General features: G+C 34.0%; 1 protein-coding gene across 1 annotated transcript in view; it reads right to left on the bottom strand.

The window, feature by feature from the left end:
* The window catches only part of STAG1 (stromal antigen 1), a 257,933-nt gene that overhangs the window by 200,678 nt on the left and 42,846 nt on the right, over nt 1–14,409 (bottom strand). Inside the window, exon 3 of the mRNA XM_044669151.1 lies at nt 9,461–9,625. Coding sequence (XP_044525086.1) covers nt 9,461–9,625 — 165 coding nt within the window. The remainder of the gene's footprint in view (nt 1–9,460; nt 9,626–14,409) is intronic.

The raw sequence follows: 14,409 nt of genomic DNA, 5'->3' as shown, positions 1-14,409 counted from the left end.
TGTGGCAAAATTGGGACATTAATGCACTGCTGATGGAGTTGTGAATTGATCCATCCATTCTGGATGGCAATTTGGAACTTTACCCAATGGGCTTTAAAAGAGTATCTGCCTTTTGATCCAGCCATAGCATTGCTTGGGTTATACTGGAAAGAGATAATAAGGAAAAAAGACTTGTACAAAAATATTTATAGCTGGGCTCCTTGTGGTGGCAAAACATTGGAAAATGTGATAATGTCCTTCGATTGTGGAAGAGCTGAACAAATTGTGGTATCTGCTGGTGATGGAATACTATTGTGCTCAAAGGAATAATGAACTGGAGGAATTCCATGTGAACTGGAATGAATTCCAGGAATTGATGCAGAGTGAAAGGAGCAGATCCAGGAGAACATCATACACAGAGATTGATACACTATGATACAATCGAGCATACCAGACTTCTTTACTAGCAGCAATGCAAGAATCCAGAGCAAGGCTGAGGAACTTATCAGAAAGAAAACTAGCCACATTCAGAAGAACTGTGGGAGGAGAAACACAGAAGAAAAACAACTGCTTGAACACATGGGCTGATGAGGATATTATTGGGAATATAGACACTAAATGATAACTCTAGACCAATTATCAATTATATGGAATTAGGTCTTCATGAATGATACATGTAAAATCCAGTGGAATTGTAGGTCTGCTAAGGGGGGTTAGGGAGGTTTGGGGGAGAGAGAAAGAACATGAAACATGTAACTATGGAAAAATATTAAAAATAAAAATGAAAGAAACTTGAAAATAAATAAAATAATCTACACTTAAAAAAGAGGCAATATTCATCGGTATTTTGCCTATCAGAATCATGAATAGAAGAGTTTATAACCAAGAAAGATTAAGAGGAACACAGAAAGTAAAGGGAAATTTTGATATGATGTCTCAAAAATTTTGTACAACCAAATCAATGTAGTCAAAATTAGAAGAAAAAAAATTAATTATAAAGATCTCATTTCTCAAATACATAGGGAGCTGAGTCAAATTTATCAAAATATAGTCTCTTGGGGGCAGCTGGATGGCTCAGTGGATTAAGAGCCAGGCCTAAATATGGGTGACCTAGGTTCAAATATGGACTTAGACACTTCTTAGCTGTGTGACCCTGGGCAAGTCACTTAAACCCCATTGCCTAGCCCTTACCACTCTTCTGCCTTAGAGGCAATTACATAGTACTAATTCTAATATGGAAGGTAAGGGTTTAAAAAAATGGTCCCTTCCCCAACTGTTAAGTGATCAAAACATATGAATAGACTGTTTTCAAAAGAACTCAAAGCTATTAATATTAAATTGAAAAAAAAGCTCTATATAACTACTAATTAGAAAAAAAATGAAAACAACCTTTAGGCACCACTCATACCAATTTGATTAATTAACATGACAGAAAAGGAAAATAACAAATGCTAGAGGTGGAAAAATAGGAATAGTAATATACTGTGAGTAGAGTTGTGAAATAGACCAACCATTCCAGAGGATAATTTAGAACGATGTCCAAAGGGCTAATACCTTGGACCCAGCAATAGCAATATTAGTTATCGATCACAAAGAGATCAGAGAAAAAGGAAAAAAGGACCTATAGGTACAAAAATATCTCTAGTAGCTCTTTTTGTAATGGCAAAGAATTAGAAAATAAGGGGATGCTCATCAACTGGGGAATGGCTGGTCTTTGTGGCATATAATTGTGATGGAAAAATGGTTTTAGAAAAATCTGACTGATGCAAAGTGAAGTGAGCAGAACCAGGAAGAGTTAGAAACTCGTATTGACAATATTGTAATGACAAACTGTAAAAAAAGTTAGCTTCTACAATTGATACAATGATTCATGACAATTCCAAAGGACTCAGGATGAAAAATGCTACTTACTTCCTGTTTGAATATGACAGAGGTAATAGATGAACTTGATTAAAGACATTCTTTTTTTTTCACTTAATTTACTTTTCTTGCCTTTTTTTTCAGCATGTATAATTGATATAATAGTGTTTAATGTCATATCAACGAGTATGGGAGAGAAATTTAAAAAAAGAATGTTAAAATAAATTACAATTACAAAAAATAAGGCAATATGTTGTTTTTGCTTCAAGATAAATGAGTAAAAGAAAATTAGTAATGAAAAAAGTAGTTGTACAGTACCATTTATTGTGCAGAAAACATCACTTCATAATCCATGAATGCAAAATGTTTTATTAAAAACGTACTCCTTAAAAATGTTACAAAAACAAGTAAGATTATGGAAGGAACATATAATTTACTTAGATATAATCTTATTTTCTTCAAAACAAATTTTTCCAAGAAACTTTCCTTGAAATACTTCTGTACTCCTAATACCTTAAAATAATCTTTTATTCTATAGAATGTTAATCATATGACTATTCTACATATTTCACTTTTGCTATCTAATTAGTGCACATCCAATCTCCCTTACTGAAATAAAAGGATTTGAAAGACGGAAAACAGTTTCTTTGATGCTTAATTGTGGATGTTTCAAAAATACTGCCTTTGAATTCTATCCCTCCTCACCTACACCTCTTAGATCTTCCTTAAAGACAGCTACAACTGTGACCTTGGGCAAGAGGCATTTTCCAGTTCTTCCAGCTGCTAAAACCTTACAATCTAGGGCTCCTATATATCTTTTGGTATCCAGTGATATAAAGCCTCTATCACTGGATGTAAAGCTCCCTTTGGCCTTTCTTTGTATTCTCAGAGTTTATTTACAGATAGAAGCACTTGTGAAATATAGGAAGAATTCAAACTATGCTAGGTAACTGTGAGCTTGGAAGATATTGAATTACATTTCCCTGTAATTCTTAAAGACTACTTAAGTCAGAGAATAAGGCTATTTCTCACTTGGCTATATCTTTGAGAAGGTCAGTTTCAGCTTCCTCATCTGTATCTCACAAGGTATTTGTTAGAGTCAAATGAGATAACAGATTAGAAATGTTTTACATCCCAGTTATTAGTTAGGATTCACTATTAAAGAGTTTGTGATGAAACAAGAGATAGAGAAGCTCATTATAGAGATAAAAGGGATACGTTTATTATGTAATTACTGTCCCCAAAATTTTAAGTATAAAAGTAAAACAATACAGCTAAAATTAGTAGGGGCAAGAAAATGGGAGGGGAAAGAGGTGCCATGTGAATGGCAGAAAGTTTCTCTAAAAAAGATCTCATTTATAATGTATATTAGGAAACCATGTCAAAAAATTTTAAGAATAAGAGACATTCTCTGAGGAGAATACACTAACACACAATAAAGAATTATTATAGATCCTAGGAAACTACAAGTAAACAAAACATTTAAGGAGAAATTGGGCTTTAAACAAGAACTTCATGAATCCCTAGAAATAATAAAGAGTTTAAAAAATGAAATAGAGACTGGAGCAAAGAACTGGTGGTAGAATAAATATTTTAAAACACACATGTCAATGAAATTAAAATATAACTGGGGAATATTTAACAAAATAAATAATGATAAAATACTTATAAACTGTTTACCATATATCAGGCATGGTACTAATCATTTTACTAATATTATCTTCTTTGATTCCCACAATGCTCTGAGGTGAGTGCTATTATCCTTCCCATTTTATGAATGAGGAAACTCTTAGAAGTAAAGGTCTAGAAGTGGTATTCCTGGGTCAAAAATATACAGTGTAGTAACTTTTCAAACATAGTTCCAAAATGCTACCTAGGAGGAGGACATTTATTTACATTGTTCTTAAATTCTGATGAAATTAAAAGTTTCAATCACTAATTTGAAAGAAAGAATTAGTATTTAACAATGCCCCAAATGTGAACTGTAATATCATGATACAAGTTACTTTACTTAGATAATTTATGATTTATATAGTTAACTATTATAGATACTTGAGATATCGCTTTAAAAACCAGGAAAGGAATGTCACTTCAATTGAGCTTAGAAAAGAATTAAGAAGAAAGATGATTATCCACAATAAATATTCTACTTTTTATTTGCTGTGCTTAGATGTGGACTGCTTGCAATTTTTCCTAGTTAACTGCAAGAGTAATTTACCATTTGCTTAGAGAAAAGAAGAATACTTTTTCACATCTCTCTCACTTTGAATCAATGATCATAGGATGCTGAATAAAGTGCAGTAGGCATCTCTCATAAAAATACTATTGCTAAGAAAAAATGAGAAACAATAATGTTTTATATGACAAAAATACTTCCCACGGGTTCTCCACCCACCTCCCCCCCCCCCACCCAGATTTTCTTTTCCTACATGCTTGGCAAGTGATCTCATTAGCTTCCATGAATTCAATTATCATTTATATGTGTGGACAACTCCCAAATTTATATATCTAGTCTCAGTTCTTTCTCACCATTTCCTGTCACAGATTACCCAAATCTTGCTGGATGATTTTAGTAACCAGAATTGATATATAAATAGTATAATGCTTATAAAGCACTTTACATGCAATATACTCTCATTTCACCCTATGAGGTAGGTGCTCAATATTTCTTTCATCATATTACAATAAATTATTTCTCTAGGAAGGTTTATCTTATGTGATCATCTTGATTCCTGTTTGGCCAAAAATTATTTCCCCATTCATAAGTCTAACTCAAAACAAAATGTTTCCTTGCTCACCCAATATTTTTATAATGTTACCACATTACTCTATAAAGAACCACATTTAGGATATATAGTCTTAAAACGTTGACTTAAATTCAGATAGGTTAGGTGATTTCCTCATGGTTGCACAGCTAATAGAAATCAAATACAATAGCTACTATATTAGGCTGGCTGTCACATCATAAAAAATTTTATTAATTAAACGTTTTTCATGGAAGGCTATTATTTCTCTATGTATGCATTTCTATTAAAATAAGCCTGAGGCCTGTACAACACTACAGCTCATGAGTCATCTATGCCTAATCAATCAGAGGTTCATATCATCCCACAGGGCTTTGCCCAGCACGTCTGAGGTCCTTGTTGATTTCTACTGAAATTACGAGTACCAATGTGTCATTCTGTTTATCTACTTCTCATCCCTCACTAGCTCTGGCATGCTGATAATCCATCTTCTCTTCCTTTCATATAATTCCTTGATGACTTCCTTTATTTCTATATTACTTGCTATATCTGTGTTGCAGATTGCAGATGCTCACCATGGACTTCTCCACTACTTACTGTGTGATATTTACTTTGTGCTTTTGGGATGCAGTTCTTGCTGCCACAAAAACTATCAGTAAAATATTGGTGTGAAATAGATGAGATTTTGTTTTCATGGAGAAATTAGTAAAGTCCCCCAAAATTTCCAGTTCAACAATCCAGTCTGCTCTCAACATTTTCAATTCAGAATCTGGCTTACTGTCTATCAGTACAGTCATCCCTTACATGTATACTATACTATTGGATAAACTATAAAAGGATTACTCTTCAAATGCATTTTGAAATCAGAGTCAAAATTCTTCAACTATTTGGACTTTCCTGTGTGAATGGAGAGGCCTTCTTTGAGTGAATAAAGATCTTTTCCAGAAGGCTTTCAATGATTTAATCAAAATAATGTCATCAGAGAACTGCAACTGCAGGACTTCATGATCTATAGGACATCCAACTTACACTTGGCCTCTGTGCTGAATCTCCTCTATCACACTGATGAAAACCTTTGGCAAAACATACATCCCCTGTTTTATATGTCTTACCTGATATTTATTATCAAGATAGTCACTGAAAAGTGTTATTTGTTACATTTTTTGAGGAGTCCTGAATGACCTTGAAATGTGGCTGGCAAATTATCTTCTATAAAAGTGTATAAAGCAGTGTTTTGATCTACTGAATCAAATCCTTTTTTGTAAGGAACAAACAATAAGTTTGAGAACTTGAATTTTCCATGTCTTTTGTGTTAATTATACAATGGTAAATATGTGGTTCGTTGTTAAATATCATTTCTAGAAGACTCCATCATCCCAAGTACTACCCTTATTGGGGCACTATCAATTTATATTTAGATGGACAATAATCCTATACATTAACAAATAGTTTCTCATTCATCACTTCTTCTAATTATTAAGGTTTTCCCTCTATCCCTTTGGTATTTATGCAATCTTCAGGTACATTAAATATTGTTCCTTCAATATCCTTACAACTATATTGCCTCTAGCATGGGTCTCTTTTCTTCATATATATTGATGAACACATACTTGGGTTAATCTATTTGCTTTACCTTTTCTGTTCTCTTTATGCTCTTTTACCCTCCCTATAAGCACTTAGGAAACTATTTAACTAAGGTCCAGATATGGCAATTGACTATCTTGATGAGAAAGACAATATGGTAAATTGGCTTTTGCAATCTTTTCTATTCAATTTTTTCCTTCTCTTTGTTGTATTCTTTCCATTTTCATCATTGAATTCTCTTAGGGTTGACTGCTTAGTTGGATATGTTGCCAAACTTTTTTACATACATTTTATTCCTCCACTGCTTCTCTTTCTTTGAGAGGAAACTTTCTCATAATCAAGTTCTAAACAACATCCCACTGCAGTGTCTCATTGTGGAACAGAGACAATTCTTGGATCTCAAAGGCTAGAAGACAGTGATTCCCAAAGTGGGCGCCACCACCCCCTGGTGGGTATTGCAGTGATCCAGAGGCGGTGATGGCCACAGGTGCATTTGGAGGCAGTGAATAACTGTAAGGGGGCAGTGATAATATGTGACAGGGGGCGCTAAGTAATATTTTTTCTGGAAAGGGGGCGGTAGGCCAAAAAATTTTGGGAACCACTGCTAGAGGATCACCAATTCTGGCAGGCTTCATTGTCATGTGGGAATGGCTTCAAGGCTGGTCAATGTTCCTTCATTCCCTCTAAAGAAACAATACAGAGGAAAACAAAAAATGAAAAACATGTGCAACTACCTCATCGGATTCAGGAGCAACGGAAGCAGAATGTAAGGAAAGGGAAGAGAGGATGGTGCAGGTCTCAGACTGTCAATAAGCTTTAATTTCAGTGTTGGTACTATATACATGAGGTCCCTGTCCCACAGATCAGAAAGTAGGGACACTGTTGTTGGAGTTATATTATGTCAAACCTGACCTACCTGTTATACGTGAAAACAAACAAACAAAAAAGAACAACAATGAGGAATAGGAGCAGAGGAGGAGGAGATAAAAATATAAAGAGAACTCACAGGCACTCCTTAGGGAAGAAAATAAAGTAGTTAGTGGAGTAGTTTTTATCTTATACCCAGAAGCTAGAAGAAACATGATTCATAGAACACTGATCTTCACCTCTTAAATATAATTGATAAATATTGGCAAAAAAGGGCTGAAATGAAAATTATTTCAGTTTATATAATAACCCATTTGCTAAAATAGAAATGACAGAGAAATTATATGAAGAATTTCATAAGACCTTCCCAATTAAATTAACATATACTTTTAGTATACTTAGTGACCTTAATTAAAAATGTTTGAAAAGATGGTAACAGGAGAAATTTCTATGAAAAAAGAACTGGTACATATTGGATGAGGTAGCTAGGTAATGTAGTGGACAAGATAGTTGGCCTACATGCAGGAAGACTCATATTCCTGAGTTCAAATCCAGCTTAGGCACTTACTAGCTGTGTGACGTCAAGCTAGTCACTTAAATTTGCCTCAATTTTCTCAACAATACAGTGACCTAGAGAAGGAAATGGCAAGCCACTCCAGTATCTTAGTCATGAAAATCCCAAATGGAGTCATGAACAGTCAGACACAGCATTTGAAATTAACGCTCTCTCTCTCAGCTGTTTGAAACTCCAATTCTTTCTCAATCCAGCTTCTCTACTTCTTATCTCTAAACTAATAAAACAATACTCATTTTTCTAATATCATCCTTATACTGAACAAATTATGGTATATAGTGGTGATGGAATGCTATTATGCTACAAGGAATGATGAACTGTTTGATTTCTATATGAATTGGAAAGACCTACATGAACTGCTAAGGAGGGAAATGAGCAGAACCAGTAGAAGATTGTACACAGAAACTGAAATATTGTGGGTTGATCAAATGAATTGATTTTGCTACTAATAGCAATGCAATGATCCAGGTCATCCCTGAGGGACTTATGAGAAAGAATGCTATCCTCATTGAGAGAAAGAACTGTGAGAGTAGAAACACAGAAGGGAAAATATGATTTATCACTTGTTTATAAGGGTATGGGATTTGAGGTTTTAAAAGACTATTGTAGGGGCATCTGGGTAGCTTAGTGGATTGAGAGCCAGGCCTAGAGACGGGAGGTCCTAGGTTCAAATCTAGCCACAGACACTTCCTAGCTGTGTGATCCTGGGCAAGTCACTTGACCCCCATTGCCTACCCTTACCACTCTTCTGCCTTGGAGCCAATACATAGTATTGACTCCAAGCCGGAAGGTAAGGGTTTAAAAAAAAAAAAAGACTATTCTATTACAAAAATGAAAGATAAGTATCAAGCGATAACACGTGTACAACCCAATGCAATTATTCATCAGCTCAGGGGAGGGGAGGGAAGATGAGAGGGAAAAAAGGAATCATATAAACATGGAAAAATATTAAAAACAAAAAGCAAAACATAATCACACAGCTAGGAAGTGCCTCAGACCAAATTTGATCCCAAGACCTCCTATCTCTAGGCCTGGCTCTCAATCTATCTTGCTGTTCCTAAGTTAACTTCTACAGTTGTTTTTCTAATTCTAGGATTAAATTATTGTTATGGTGTCCCCATGTTCTACTTTGGATAAGAATTTATTAGTATTTTTTAAATTTAGTATTCATTCATTCAATATGTAGTCAATGACTACTGTGTGCAGAAGACTGTGCTAGATGCTAAGGAATGTACAAGTTTAGATAATATATAATACCAGTCCATATGAAGATGTCTTAAAAAATAAAAATACAATAAATGCAGATTTAAAAAAATAATTATTTTTTAAAACAGAATCAGAACTGAGCTCTTTAGTTGGCTAGTGAAGAAAATAACAATTTCAATGGAAAGTTTCTAACTCAAAGAATCATTTTCTGATTTCAGAATGATATTTGATTTTTTATATAATAATCAAAGAACTTAATTCGATCTGTTAGGTAAGGAATATTTAACAAATCTGTTCAATATGTGAGGCATTGTGCAATAAGCTGTTAACTAAGGGGAAAATTAAAAAGATGTTTTTTCTAAAGAAATTACAAAAAATTTTATCAATTATCTTTTATTTCAGCTAATAAAAAACACATACACACACACACCTTAGAAATACCTTGTAAGTTTCCTATTTTTGACAAGTAAATCCAATGTTACTAAACTACCTTTCCAACCAATTAATGTGCATTGTCATTGTTACCTCTTTTCTTCATACAGAAGGACAACCTGAGTTCTCCATAATCAAGGAATTAATAATCGAGTTAGACCATTAGGGACATAAGACAACAATGAGCATTATAAGGTAATGCAAATATATTTACCTGCATTGCACTTTTCCCCAGTTTTACTACTTCAAATAATGTGACAGGCTCCCCTTCTCCATTCTGTTGAGGATGGCCATTAGCTCTTCCACGGCCAGCTCCTCTAATTCCACCTTCAGAACGGCTCTTCTCACCTGGTGACTTTCGGGGTTTCTTATTTGTAGACTAAGGAGAAGAAAAGACCAATTAAAATGAAATACAACTGTAACTCCTATTTGAGGTAGCAGTTGAAGACTAGAAATTTCTATCAATAAAAACAGCAAATAGTTACTTAGTGCCCTTTTATATGCTTACGTATGTAAAGTTCTGTTGGGGATAAAAAAAAAGTGTTAATATTAAATTTAAAACTCTGGTTCTTAGTTTCCATAGGATTTGTTAATATTTACTTGAAATAAAGCATGCAGATAGATAAGCGATTAAAACCTATTTCTAATCCTATCCTAATCTTGGTACACATGGTGCTCTGCCTCACGGCTCCAAGCCAACATCCTAAAACGTGGTCATCTAAGGAAATAGAGAAAGCACACCCCCTTCACACTCCATCTTTTATCCTTTCTTTAACCCCAGACCCATAACCTTTAGTTCTGGGTCCTGTCCTTAGGACTCTTTACCTGTGACCTATATTTGGAGTGTTTACGTGATGTCTTTGTCATGTGACAAAAAGCTAGCTGTCAGGGGGTACAGGTAGGATCACCCCAGTACATAAGACCGGGAGAGGGGAGTTTTCTTCATACAGAAGGACTATCTGAGTTCTCCATAATCAAGGAATTAATAATCAAGTTAGACCATCAGGGAAATAAGACAACAATGAGCATTGAGGTAATTTATATTAAATGTACTTCTTAATAAGGAAATGTGCAATATAACATTTTTTTAAAAACCCTTAACATACTGTCATAGAATCAAAACTCTATTGGTCCCAAGGCAAAAGAGTGGTATGGGCTAGGCAATGGGAGTTAGGTGACTTGCCCAGGATCACACAACCAGGAAGTGTCTGAGATTAGATTTGAATCCAGAACCTCCTGACTCTAGGCCTGCTCGCACTTCACTGAGCCATCCAGCTGCCCCCTTTAATTTATTTCGTTAATTTCCATGGTAAGAAAAAAATGTCAATACTTAACTAGCTATACTTAACCAATCTCTACTAAGCTGAACTAGTCCTTACATAGCAGATATGTTTGGTTATTTTGTATCTAAACTAAAAGATTAACCAAAGTGGTAGAGAGCCTGTCACATACAGCAATAAGTAAACTGGTATGGCTTTCAAGAACCTCAGGTCAACTCTGTCACATGGAGTTATTAGAGAAATACTTCACTGTACAGAAAATTATATACCTGAATGAACATTGGTTTTTTTTTTAAAGCCTTGTACTTCGGTGTATTGTCTCATAGGTGGAAGATTGGTAAGGGTGGGCAATGGGGGTCAAGTGACTTGCCCAGGGTCACACAGCTGGGAAGTGGCTGAGGCCGGGTTTGAACCTAGGACCTCCTGTCTCTAGGCCTGACTCTCACTCCACTGAGCTACCCAGCTGCCCCAGAACGTTTTTATTAAAAAGGTTATCTAGGGAAATTTATCTCAATATGTACTTTGTTATACAAAATGATAGCCACCAAAACGCATTTCTTTTGAGTCACAAGTCTTAAGGAGGATTAAAAAAAGTTTTTCCATCTTCTAGCCATTCCAAAGGCAATGGGCTATATTAATTAAGACATGTTTTTCCATCTTAACTTGCGCTATCCAAATTTTAAGCTCTATTTAAGACTACAACTCCACAGTAAGACACTAAGACATATGTGAAATACAACAGCTACATTCTCAGACATTGACAGGCTTCTAATCTTCCTTAAGAGAAAAATTTCCAAGGCATTCATGGAATAGCTAAGTTCTGCAGAGTAACCAAATGAAATTCCTGAAAGCAAGGAGGAATCTATCTTCCAATTTCATTCCCCACTTTCCCACACCACAACATCCCCTTTATTTTTCTGGGTGTCACAGATTTGTTTACCAAAATAATTTACTTTGTCATTGCATGAATTCTACATAATACTTTATATACTTTACCAAAAAAAAAAAAAAAGTAAAACTTCTGTCAGTTTGCTTCCCAGTCTGCCTCCATTTTTTACTATACTTAATCCACATAGTCCTACTGCCTTCCTCTCTTAAGTATAAATTTCCAAATATTCTGTATTTAAATTATATTTAATGATTTACTTGTGTTGTCTCATTCATATAATATGAACTTCCCTTGATAGGAGGAACAATTTTTGCCTTTTCTTGCAACATTAGCACTTATAATATAGTGAGTGGTATAATAGCATTAGGCTTGTTCACTGACTGATAGTAGATCTAAATCCATAGTTTATTTCCTATTTTTGGAAGGGCCTACACATATTATTCATTTTTATAGAACTATACACAGAAGAGACAGTGAAACAGATATGCCTGTTTTACATGATTACTAGTACGATCACTGGTTTCTGAAATTAGACAACACCAACATCACATGGAAAGGAATTACCATAACTCAATAAAGCAAAGATGTATTTTAAAAAAATGAACATAGACAGAAGGTACTCTACTAAACATTTTATGAGATAAAAATAGTCCTATTATACAAGCCAAAAGTTATAAAACTGAGAACTATAATTAAAATGAAAATGAATGCAAAAAATTTAAATAAAATCTTTTCAATCAAAATATAATACTCTGACCAAATTGGATTCCTAAAAGGATATATAGATAATTCAACATAAGAAAAACAATAACCATAATTAACTAAATAGATATGATGAAAAACAAGATTAATTCATAGAGGAAACATTTGATAAAATTCAAGATGCATGTGTTTAAAAAGATTTTTAAATACTTGAATGGAAGATGATAAAATTAAAATCATAACTTTTTTCCTTTTAAAAAACATTTTCTTTTCCTAATTACATGTAATAACAATTTTCAAAATTTTTTTTCTGAAATGATAAGATCTAAATTGTCTTCCTCCTTTCTCTCTCTCCTTCCAGAGATGATAAACAATTTGATTTGTGTTATTTATGTACAATCATGTAAAATATACTTAATATGTTGGTCATTCTTGTAAGAGTATACACATATAAAACCAATGCCCCCAATAAAAATACAAATAAAATATAGTCAAAATCATAATGTTAAAACCAAAAACTATCAAGTGATTTGAATAGAGAAACACTACAGTTTTTGCCAGTACAAACATGGGTAATCAACATTTCATCAAAATTTTTTTTCTATTATGACATTTTCCTAGAAACTCTACCACCAGCAATTAGACAAAGGAAAAAAATTAAAGTATAAACATCAGGTACATAGAGCAGAACTCTATTTGTGGATGGCATGATGTTATACTTAAAATCTCCAAAGAACTGAGATGATTATTAGGTTGAGAAAAAAAGTTTATAAATTGAACTCCAAAAGAGAAAACAATTCTACACAGGACAACCCCCCCAAAACTAGAAATCTCTTTAAGATACTTATTAAAAAGGGGAGGGAAAGCATTATAGTTAACCTAATAAAGTATAAAAGTTATTTAAGTACAGCTATAAAACATTTTATTGGAAATAAAAGGACATAAATATTAGACAAATATATTTTTCATACTTAATTTATAGAAACATAATGAAAATTATAAGAACATATAATGATATCAAAAATTCCAAGGCTACACTAATCAAATGATAATGGGATTACTTTGTAGAACAAGATAAAATAATAAAATTCATTTGGAAAAACAAAAGAGACAATATCTCAAGTGAAATAAAAGGGAAAAAATTTAAATGATGGTAGAAAGAAGATATAGAATTAGAATCAACAAACAATAAATCGATCAACAAGTATTTTATGAGCATATGAGAGATACAGTGGTAGGTACTGAAAAGAAATACAAAGAATTAAACAATCCGTAAATCCAAGATGTTCACATTTTAACAAGGAAAGCAAGTAAATATTTAAATATATACAATATACATAGTTGGGAAAATGGAAGGATGAGGAAAAGTTTCATGTGGAATGGTCATGCTATATCTTAAAGGAGTAAAGGGATTTTGTGAAGTGAAGGTGATGAGTAAAAATACTTTAGAAGGCATGAAGGTTTAAGACAAAAGTGTTGTAAATAGGCAACAGAGAGATCACCTTTACTTCACTCCAGAATGCAAAAGGGGAAATAATGTATAATGGATGATAGGTTGGAAAAAAGTAGTGAACAGTTTCCAGCTAAAGAAAGTAATTTCTATTTTATTGTAGGAACAATAGGGAGCCACTGGAATTTGAGCTTATGAATGACATAAGATCTGCTCTTAAGGTGGCTAGATGATACAAATGGATACTGTAGGATTTGGATTCAGTAAGACATGAGTTCAAATACTGCCTCAGATACTTGCTTAGTTGTGAAAGCCTGAGCAAATCACTTATCCTCTCTCAAGGAATAATACCAACTACTTCACAGATGAGGATCAAATGCAAGGTGAAAAGTGTTCATGAATGCTAATTATTATTATTATTATTGAAAAAATTTTGGCAATAATGTAAAGAATAGACCAGTGATGGGCAAACTATTCCTCCATGGCCAGATCCAGGTGATAGTTTTCCCATCATTGCCTTAAGCAATTCCCTAATCACTAAGCCCCCACAACCAGAGGTAGTAATTAGGGAATTGCTTAAGGCAGTGATGGGAAAACTACCACCTGGATCTGGCCCTTGTAATGCAAAAGATGCAAGAAAGGGTTTTGCTCTTGCTGGGGGCCAACTGAAAACTTCTGGCAGTTAGAAGCCTTAGAATTCAGAGAGAAGTCAGTTGGTCCCTGAGGCTTGAACAGAGCTGAAGGACTAACTAGAGCTCTGCTTGACTTTCAGTTTTGCTTTTGGCCTGAGCTTATCTCCTGATAATTTGAACCTAGCTAATTTCTCTGGACCTCTCCCAGAC

The sequence above is a fragment of the Gracilinanus agilis genome, chromosome 3 (assembly GCF_016433145.1).
Source record: "Gracilinanus agilis isolate LMUSP501 chromosome 3, AgileGrace, whole genome shotgun sequence".
NCBI lineage: Eukaryota > Metazoa > Chordata > Mammalia > Didelphimorphia > Didelphidae > Gracilinanus > Gracilinanus agilis.
This window is presented reverse-complemented; position numbering and strand designations above follow the sequence as displayed.